Below are 10,503 nucleotides of genomic sequence, written 5' to 3'. Positions count from 1 at the left end.
AAATTATTAAATTCCTTTTGTGGCAAGTTCAGTGCAAGAAAAATCTAGGGAAGAATAAAGGGGCCATAGGGCAGCCAATAGGAGAGTGGCTTTAATTTTCTCTTATAATTTATATTTTGTGGTGCTCATTAATGTAAACAGTCATATAATAATAATATACTCAGGAAAATGAGCGCAGAATGCAAACTAATTTTGTGGTTAAAAAATAATTTACTCTATGTCAGGCTGAATTGGAACAATTGTAGCATATTATTAAAAAGTTGGTCTCAAAGGACCTGTGGTCTGACTTATTTTATTATTAATAATAAACGTGAATGCTAATATGTTTCTGTCGGATGGCCATTCCTGATATACATTCCATCTCTCGTCTCTTTCTCTCACTGCTACAAATCCATATATAGACTCAAATGACCGGGGCACACAGTTCTTCTACATGACATGTATATCCAGGGATGTAATTACACAGGGTGCGACACGCCTCAGGGGCTCAATGGGCACAAAGAATTCGATCCTTCTCAATAGATGTTTAGAAAAATTGCATTACGCTATGGCCTCAACACTCATGTGTGAGATATAACTGAAATGAAGAATATGGTGGTGATTGGACACATAGGAGTTGGGGGCAATCAAAGATTGAGCAGGAACAGTAGTTTTTTTTATTATTTATGATGTTCTTTAAATCTAGTCATTTAAAATTCTGTATACACAAATCTATCTGCTCACAATAATCAAATCCTACCCTCAGTTGCATTTTATATAGTATATGTAATATAGCACACGTATATATCTAATATATGGATAATCTATATAATTAGTTTCACTCTTGTATGTTAACCTGCATAGCAAAGGTATATTTAAGTTATCTGAGATGCCACTGACAATGTCTTTCAGGTACAGTAAAGTGTCTACCCTTGGCCCCTCAAGCTGCAGGTCTCTGCTGAAGGGCCTAAAGTCACAGCCTCAGTTTGTAACTGCCTTACCTCCGCAGCGCCAGCTTCTTCTATTGGATGCTCTGTCTAGCTGCTTGGTGAGAAATCCACTAACCCTGAAATACCTTCTATTCCATTCATACCCTCCTTAGAGTAATGGGGGCACTTCACATCATCTAATGTTCTCGCTTTTATTCAGGGACTAGCTGGGACTTCATCCCCACAAGAAAAATTTGTGGGTCTCGGGGTCCTCAGTCCATTTCTCAAAAACTCCACCTTCCTATCAGTGTCCCGTGGAACCCTAGTACAGACTGTGGAGAGTGTAACCCGTTACTGCTTCCCCCCAAAGACACAGACGCTGCTCACAAGCCTACTACAGGAGCCACAGGAGTTTGGGTAGGAGACACAGAGGAATGCTATAACCCTGAGAAAAAGACTCAAAAAAACATTATTAAGGCAACCTTGTTTCCTGTAAACATTATGGCTCTTTAAAAAATGGCTTCTATAAAGCATGGCCTTGACTTAAACCTCAGCAAAAGTTTTAGTCAGGCTGCTGCCAGAGACAAGTGCTTCAGGGCAATTCTGGTATATGTTGTCCTCCATTTAGGTCTATCTAGATCAGGGGTCCCGAACATTTTAACTGTGAGCCACATTCAAATGTAAAAAGAGATAGGGAGCAACACAAGCATGAAAAAGTTCCTGAGGGTGCCACATAAGGGTTGTAATTGGCTATTCGGGAGCCCCTGTGTGGACTGGCAGCCTAGAGGAGGTTCTATTTGGCTGTAAATGATACATCTTTGGTATCTTTGGGTCTCCAAAAGTAAATAATTACTCACCACAAAGGGGAAGTGGTCCAGGTGTCCAAGCTTTCTAGGCTTCCCTCTCAACCACTCTAGCCTGTGTGTCAGGCTTAAAGGGGTTGTTCACCTTTGAGTTATCTTTTAGTATGATGTAGTGAGTGATATTCTGAGACAATTTGTAATTTGTTTTAATTTGTTTTAAAAGTTATCTCAAAGGTGAACAACCCCTTTAAACTACAGGCGAGAATTGTAGTATTCTAAGCCATTTAAACCCAGCCAGGTCAGAACAGAATCCTTTAATGTCTTCTGTGGCTTCATTAAAATGCGTTGGTGGTTGCATTGAGTTGTATGTTCTGTGGCTGAAGGAAAAAGCATTGGTGTTTGCACTTGAGAATCCCTGAGGTTTTGCGGTACAATATCTGTTGGACTCATATAACACCTTCTGTTTTCCAGGCCACCTAACCTTTGGATACCAACAGTTCTAGAGCGTCTGGATAGGCTGGTTCCTCTCTTCCCAGACCAATCCCTCCAAGCTCTCAACACAGTGAGTGCACTTGTGAAAAAATTTGTGACAAGGTATAGTAATCTGGTATGATGACCTTGAGTAGGGGTCCCCAAAAAGAGTATAGTTCTCACTCGCCACATTTAGGAAGTGGCCCAGGTGCACCACCGTGAGCCCTCAGCACGGGGAGCAGACAGACCAAAAATTTCAATGGAGTAGGCACTCAGAATAAAGGCAATCTTCCACCAGGTTGTTCAAGCAAAGTGAAAAATATTTATTGTGTCCACAGCCTTATGCGTTTCGTGTTACAAACACGTAAGGCTGTGGACACAATAAATCTTTTTTACTTTGCTTGAAAAACCTGGTGGAAGATTGCCTTTATTCTGAGTGCCTGCTCCATTGACATTTAAGGTAGAGTAATCGCAGTGAAAGGCGAAGGATGGGGGGGAGACATGTTGGCGCGACATTGGTTTGGGTTGAATTTTACTGAAGCGAGCTGAATGTTACCAGTATTTATGTATTTGCACATTGTTGTGAGCAATGTCGTCCAGACATAAGATGCCAAATGACTTGATTTCCTTCTCTCTCTATGTTAATGTCATTTGGATAACTCTGCCAGTCTGCACTGTCCACCGCGTGGGTTCTGATGATTTTCTCAAAAGATTACAAGTGGAGAAGTTCACCTTTAGGTGTGGCATGCACAAACAATGAAAGTCCACAACAGCGCGCAGAGCGTACAAGCAGACAGCGCAACCTATTACAGCACTCTTTGCTGGCATCATCATTAGCCAGGGGGGCAGGTGAGAAACATGACAGAACACCCCAAAGTCCCCTTAGTATTTGTCTTAAGCCACTTTGTGCAATAGTTTACCTAAAGATAAAATGAGGCCTATGTTAAACATCCATTACGTAACATCTTTTCTTGGTACCTCCAAGTCAGCTTCCTCTGCAGTTGATTTATTTTCTCCCCTTTAAGTGTTTTAGTCCTATCTCCTATGGCTTTTTCCCTAGTGATCCAACAAACCGGTCCCCCGTATATATAAGTACCATCTAGATATATAACAACTTCTCTCTTTCTTTAATATCAAAAGTGCTTGGTCCTGAGTGCCAAACTCTTCAGAGTCTCTCGCCATCTGCATTGGGAGCTAATGTTCTTCTAGGGATGTCAAATGCAGAGTTTATGGACTGTCTGGAGGTGATAGGTGGGGACCCTGATATACCCTTCAAGGATCTTAGCAATCTTTTTGCAAAACTTCTAAAGGTATAGCAGCTAAATTATTACTGGGGGAGGATATTATATATTAGTGTCCCAAAAATTACAAAAAAGCCTCCTTTTTATTATCATTCTCTCTGGCAGATTGTGGGGCCTGTGTCGAACTTTTCTCCTCTCCTGATTGCTCGTCTCGGGAGACTGGCTACACAAATCCGTTATCAACAGCTCCAAAGATTACCTCTGCGTAACATGCAGGTGATGGAGGCCCTTGGGAAGGAAAAAGAGTGGAATTCTAACCAGGTAATGGAAATTTAGGGGTAGTACCATGATGCATAATACAGAAACAAATACAATAAAGACCTATAGCTCAGTGATTCTTAACCTGTGGTTTGGGACCTTAAATGGATCCAATGTTGTTTATTCACTCACACATTCAAACACAAAGCCAAGACTTGCATCTCCACCACTGCATGTAGAACACATTCTCATCGTCTAACTACATTCCTCTTTGTACATCTCATGCTCCTCAATAACCCCCCAAATTCAAGCTACCTATCAACAAACTTGTGTCTCTTATAGTTACAGGTGCTGGCCCGTGGCTTTCTACAATCCAACAATCTCTCAACGAACACACTGGATACTTTGCAACTGGTGGCACTTGGATATGCTGTGTGTGGGCTTCAGAGCACTGACTTGCAGAAGCTTCCACCTCTTGAGTTCTGGTAAGAAATGATTTTAGAATGAAGGTTATTTATACCATAATACTGCATATTTTGGATATGATATCCTCTTGTTTTAGTTCTGCTGTGCTGCATTTGGGATCTCTGTCTCTGAGTTGCACAGAGGAGCAGCTTTACATTCTCACACGGCTCTGTGCAAAGCCAGATATGTTTGGACCTGTCAGTGGATGGACAGAAGATATTTTCCGGGAGATGGGAACTTTAGCAGGTGGGATATCTTTTTTTTAAAAATTTAGGACATAGAACATGGTTTCAGGAATTAACTTAGCTCTTGCTCCCTCCACCAATCTGGCTATCAAACCATGCTGGTGCACCCTGTTTTTTTTTCCAGTTCTCTTATATTCCATATTAGAAAATTGGTACACTTTAAGCCATGGCCCTCACACAAGTCATGTCTCTAATCCACCCGCAAACTTTACCCACCCACTTGTGTCCGTGTGTGGGCCCTAAGGCGAAAAACCAATCCATGCAAAAAGAAAAATGTTACATTATGTAAAGCTTTTTTATCTAGTAGGCAGATCCAAATACATTGTAACCTTGCACATTTCAGGACTGATATCTGGTGCAGGTCTAACAAGGTGTCTTGTAGGACACATTAAGCTTTGCATTTCTTATTTTCCCTTTACAGGGCAGCTGAGTGCCTTTACTTAAAATATGCTTAACAGTTCCTCCCATTTTACATTTGCTGACAGCTGGCTTGCAGGACATTGAGCTTTCTTCTTTAGTCCAGGAACAGATTGGGGGTCTTTCCTCACTTGCAGTGTCCATTCTGGAGCCCAAGAAGTTTGCAGTAAGTGCAGTGGTTTTGTGCAGTTCAAGCCGAGCTTTTGCCTTTGTACCTATGTGACGAGGCAGGAAAGTGGGTGAAATAGTCAACCCATATCCTATATGTTTCCTGTTTCTTAGGTCTCCTTCTCACCTGCGCAGCTCCGACTCTTCTCCTGGTCACAAGCCTCTGGAGTAACAGAGCAACAGGCTAAGCTGCTAGACAAAGACCAACTGAAAGCATTGTCCATAGTACTAACAGGCCAAGAGGATGGAAACCCGACCTATAGAGGTAACCTTGGGGAACATTAGAGCAATGGTTAACTTTTTTTGAGCCTATAAATGACAAAAAATATTTGAATGTTATGGTTAGTCAATTGGATCTCTCTTATCTCTTTATAGCGGGGATGGCACCTGAAGTTACCTCTGCGCTCTTCACTCTATTCCTGTGTTGCTGGGTGCTTTCATTTCTGCAGGGACAACTAACTTTCATCCCAGTTTGGCAACCCTGAAGAGGTGATGGTCTCTGTGTAAAATACGATCCTTTCTTCTTACTGTCTTTGCTGAATTCTACCACCATGCCAGCGTAGAAAAGGAAGATGGTGGAAGGGAGAGTAAAGACTCACAAACACAGGGCTGCTTTTGTAATGATGCAACAAAGCAGTCCCTGGAAACCTTTAATTTCCCTCTTTCTTCATACCAGTAATTTAGTGTAATGATCATATCCAAGTACAGAAGAGGTAAGTACATAAGAGGGAAGGCTGACACAGCAGGAAGGCCAGAAGCACTCCTCACACACAGTAGATGTACTCTCTACATGATTCCTCACATTCTCTCTATGGTGTCTTAAAATACCGTTTCCAACATGGTCGGATACCTGAGGTTGCACCATCATGTGGCTGCTGGTTATATGAAATTTGTATTATTTATGCTCCTGCCGTATCGTCACCAAAGGGAAGACAAAGCTACCTGTTGTCACATGTTGTTGTGCCCACATTAATCCTCTAGAACCTCCAAGATCAAATCGTTCCAGGGGATAAAAGGAAATATCCCTGGAAATGCCACTGATGTTACAAAGAGAGTCTGAAGCCAAGTGATAGGACTGACTCAGCAGGAGAAAGTTTGAGAGACTAAATCTAAGGATGGAGAACAATGTTTCATGATTCACTCTCTGCATCCCATGACCTGTGGAAAGGCATTTCTGGTGGATTCTATTATTTTGAGTCTTAGTTGCACTGGTTACACAGAGGAAGCACAAAACTGCAGATTATAATAAAACAGTACCTTGTACTTCATACCAGCTAAGATATAATTAATCCTTATTGGAGGGAAAGCAATGTTATTAGGTTTATTTAATGTTTAAAGGGATACTGTCATGGGAAAACATGTTTTCCCCCCAAAATGCATCAGTTAATAGTGCTGCTCCATCAGACTTCTGCACTGAAATCCATATTTAAATTTGAAATCTGACATGGGGCTAGACATATTGTCACTTTCCCAGGTTCCCACAGTCATGTGACTTGTGCTCTGATAAACTTCAGTCACTCTTTACTGCTGCACTGCAAATTTAAGTGATATCACCCCCCCCCCCCCAGCAGCCTAACAACAGAACAATGGGAAGGTAACCAGAAAGCAAATCCATAGTGTAGCACTGGGTCTTTCTGAAAGTACATGACCAGGCAAAATGACCTCAGATGGCTCCTACAAACCAGTATTACAACTAAAAAAAAATACACTTGTTGGTTCAGGAATTAAATTGTATATGGTAGAGTGAATTATTTGCAGTGTAAACAGTGTAATCTAGAAATAAAAACAACATCATAAAAATCATGACAGCAAAATAAAGGTATGAGGATCCAAATTACAGAGAGATTCCTTATCTTTCCTTACCTCAGGTCCCAAGCATTTTGTATAACAGGTCCCATGCCTGTACTGTATATTCATTTGTATAAAAGGCTCCGTTTGCTAAGCTCTGTGTTCATTATAGCATTCAGTTATAATAGACCACATGAAACCTTTTTCCATTTCAGTCTGTTTATTGATGAAGAATGATGATATATTGTGTATGATGAAAATTCTTATTCATAAAGAGTTATCTTTAAATGCAGTAAATGTCAGTAAAAGTTTATTTACACACAGACATGCACATAAAGTTTGCAAATTCTGACAAGTATTGTTGTTACAGCAAGTAAATATATATTGCTGAGTGAGCAAACTATTCATGGCATATGCAATAATGAGAATACATTTATGTGCCTATGGGCTCTTACAGCCGAGCGTTTGAAGCTGCGCTCCCCTGCGTTCCGTTTTTATGCGTTCAGCCGCAGGGGAGCGCAGGAGTAGACGCATTCACACAGGCGCATGAAGGCGCCGAACGCAGGAAAAATGCAGCATGTTGCGTCTTTACCTGCGTTCGGCGCCTACATGCGCCTGTGTGAGTACAGCCCCATTGAAAAAAACTGAATGCGTCTACTCCTGAGCTTCCCTGCGGCTGAACGCATAAAAACGGAACGCAGGGGAGCGCAGCTTCAAACGCTCGTCTGTAAGAGCCCTTAATCCTACTCTATCCCTCCTGACACAGATCAGCCCAAATCCTTCCTCACCCCAGCAAGACTGTAGATATAAGCAGGAAAAGATACTGGGGAGTCATTTATCAACACTGGGCAAATGTGCAGATGGGCAGTAAAAAACAAACAGAATCACTGGCACACGTGGCAATTCAAGTGCCGGGTTACCCCGTGCTCTTTATTGTGCGGACGTGCAACGTTTCGGGGTAACAACCCCTTTATCAAGCATACTAAAAAAGACCAAAATGCAAGTATATATCATGTGATCAATTAACATGTTTAGCATAATTAATAAAGTGACCAGCCCCTGTAAGGGTTCATACAAAATAGTAAAACATTCTTAAAATCCTTGTGAAAGTGTCCAAGCAGATGACATTGTAGTGAAGAGTAAAAGGTTTCGTATATGCAACAAATGTATCAAAGTGTCCATTTGTGGAAAAAATGTGTCGCTTGTTCAACAGTTACAACAGTTACAACAAAAGCGACACATTTTTTCCACAAATGGACACTTTGATACATTTGTTGCATATACGAAACCTTTTACTCTTCACTACAATGTCATCTGCTTGGACACTTTCACAAGGATTTTAAGAATGTTTTACTATTTTGTATGAACCCTTACAGGGGCTGGTCACTTTATTAATTATGCTAAACATGTTAATTGATCACATGATATATACTTGCATTTTGGTCTTTTTTAGTATGCTTGATAAAGGGGTTGTTACCCCGAAACGTTGCACGTCCGCACAATAAAGAGCACGGGGTAACCCGGCACTTGAATTGCCACGTGTGCCAGTGATTCTGTTTGTTTTGTACGTATTCCTGGGGGTTGCCGTGCCCTCTACACTGTGCACCGGGCTCAAACTGCCAAACTGTGAGGAGAGTGTGCGCTGCTTCATCCGAGTTCCTGCAGATGGGCAGTAACCCATGGCATCAAATAGTTGCATTCATTGTTCTACCTGCAGCTGGCTGAAAAAATGCAATCACTGATTGGCTGCTATGGTTCACTGCCCGCAGGCAAATTTGCCCAATGTTGATAAATGAACCCTTTGCCTTGCTGCTTCAGATTAGGCTACACATAATTATACTTGAAGTTTCTTGCTGTAAGAAAAGAAGCCCTTCGCATTCATGAAGCAACTAATCAGCAATTGAAAAGGAAAGCCTTGGTTGTTATTAGCAACTGCACTTGTGCAATTCACTACCTGTTGATATATACATGTAAGTCCACTCCTCTCTCCCTACTGCCCAAAGCCAGGCAGATTGTTAGTGAATAATGATAGGCACATATATTTGTTTTTTGAGGACACACTGTGCTATGCAACTTCAGAGGTATCCATGAGAGTCACATATCAGATATCTCAGCTGAGTACGGCAGGTTCTAATCGTTTCTAGAGTAGCCTTGTCCCTTAAAGGAGAATTAAACCCTAAAAATGAATATGGCTAAAAATATCATATTTTATATACTGAACTTACTGCACCAGCATAAAGTTTCAGCTTGTCAATAGCAGCAATGACCCAGGACTTCAAACTTGTCACAGGGGTCACCATCTTGGAAAGTGTCTGTGACACTCACATGCTCAGTGGGCTCTGAGCAGCTGTTGAGAAGCTAAACTTAGGGGTCGTCACTAATTATCAAGCAGAAAATGAGGTTGGTCTGACCGTCTGTAATATAAGCTGATGCTACAGGTTGATAATTCAATTCTGATGTTAGTTGCACTGGTTTCTGTGCTGCCATGTAGTAAATGATCTGTATTAATGACTGAAAAATTAATACAGATGAGCCTTATATTGTGACATTTCTATTCTATGTGTACTGTATATTGTGAGTTGGTTCCTAAGCTCAGTAAGTGACAGCAGCACAGAGCATGTGCAGTGAATCAGCAGAAAAGTAGATTGGGAGCTACTGGGGCATCTTTGGAGACACAGATCTTTACTAGTGAATTTGCATCGAATTTGCGCGATTCGCCGCCAGAGAATAAATTCGCGAAACGTCCGCGGCAAAAATTCGCCGGCGTCAAATTTTTTTTTTCGAAAAAACGGATGCCGGCGTCAAAAACTGCGCCGGCGTCATCCTGATGAAGGGTGGGTGTTCCGGGTGGGTGTTCCCCCCCCGAAACGTTGATGTTTGGTGGCTGAATAAAAGGGGATATTCCCCGACTGCATTAATCAGTGTGTGTGCGGATCCGTTTCTTATACACATTGGTTGCTAAGGGACCCGGCCGGGTCAACGGAAGGAACGCACCACCAACTGCAGGATTGGTGAACTACAGGTGTGCGGTAGGAGAATTACATTGTACTTACACTTAATACCCCATATATTATCAATGTGTGACCTGATGCCCTTGATGTGGGTGTGACAACTACTTTAGACCCCTGTGATGTAATAGACTAGCAGGGAGAAAGCCTGGGCTGCTTTTTACATAGAATTGACAGCATTTTCTGCAAGGGGTTTGAATGTTCTCTCTGTTTCTGTATGGGTTTTCTCCTACAATCCAGATCATACAAGAATAAGGTTAATTAGTTCCTGCTAAAATTCACCATATTGTATGCGTATATGACAGAGACCTTAGACTGTAAGCTCTACTGGGCCAGGGACTGGTGTGAATGATGTATAATCTCTTTAAAGTCCTGTGCAAATGTGTCTATACAAAGGTTAATAATAATAGCTTGTATGCCTAAGGTAAGCCCTTGAAATACTGTAATTCAAGGTGTATTTTTATTTTTAAAGCAACTAATTAAAACTAAAATTCCAAACACTGTTAAACATTTTTAAAATTGGGTATCTATGGCACAAATATGGAGAGTAGAATAATAAATATTGGCAATATCTCTGTAATATAACAATTCTTCATCATAATAGAGTCTGCAGCACTCAGGCCTCAGCCATCTGAAATGTTAATGCTGAAAATATATGACATTACAGGTACCTGCAGTAGGGATGCACCGAATCCAGGGATTTGGTTCGGTATTCGGACTAATCTTTCACA

General features: G+C 41.4%; 1 protein-coding gene across 1 annotated transcript; it reads left to right on the top strand.

The window, feature by feature from the left end:
• Positions 1-880: 880 nt before the first annotated feature.
• LOC108711519 (stereocilin) lies at positions 881-6,278 on the top strand. The gene is made up of 11 exons (XM_018253362.2): positions 881-1,027; positions 1,129-1,325; positions 2,183-2,273; positions 2,851-3,031; positions 3,323-3,492; positions 3,589-3,744; positions 4,024-4,166; positions 4,244-4,392; positions 4,877-4,974; positions 5,091-5,241; positions 5,352-6,278. Exons 1-11 carry the CDS (start codon positions 881-883, stop codon positions 5,459-5,461), a joined length of 1,593 nt encoding a protein of 530 aa, XP_018108851.2. The 3' UTR covers positions 5,462-6,278.
• The last annotated feature ends 4,225 nt before the right edge of the window (positions 6,279-10,503 follow it).

This window comes from Xenopus laevis, chromosome 3L, assembly GCF_017654675.1.
Source record: "Xenopus laevis strain J_2021 chromosome 3L, Xenopus_laevis_v10.1, whole genome shotgun sequence".
Lineage (NCBI taxonomy): Eukaryota > Metazoa > Chordata > Amphibia > Anura > Pipidae > Xenopus > Xenopus laevis.
The sequence above is the reverse complement of the archived record's forward strand: the minus strand, read 5'-3'. Positions and strand labels throughout refer to the sequence as shown.

Excerpts from the sequence above, each read along its gene's own strand:
- LOC108711519 (XM_018253362.2), top strand. The coding sequence starts at position 881 with ATGTCTTTCAGGTACAGTAAAGTGTCTACCCTTGGCCCCTCAAGCTGC. Across the intron at positions 2,274-2,850 it reads CCCTCCAAGCTCTCAACACA|TCTGCACTGTCCACCGCGTG; the intron begins GTGAGTGCACTT and ends TAACTCTGCCAG. Across the intron at positions 3,032-3,322 it reads ATCATTAGCCAGGGGGGCAG|TGCTTGGTCCTGAGTGCCAA; the intron begins GTGAGAAACATG and ends TAATATCAAAAG.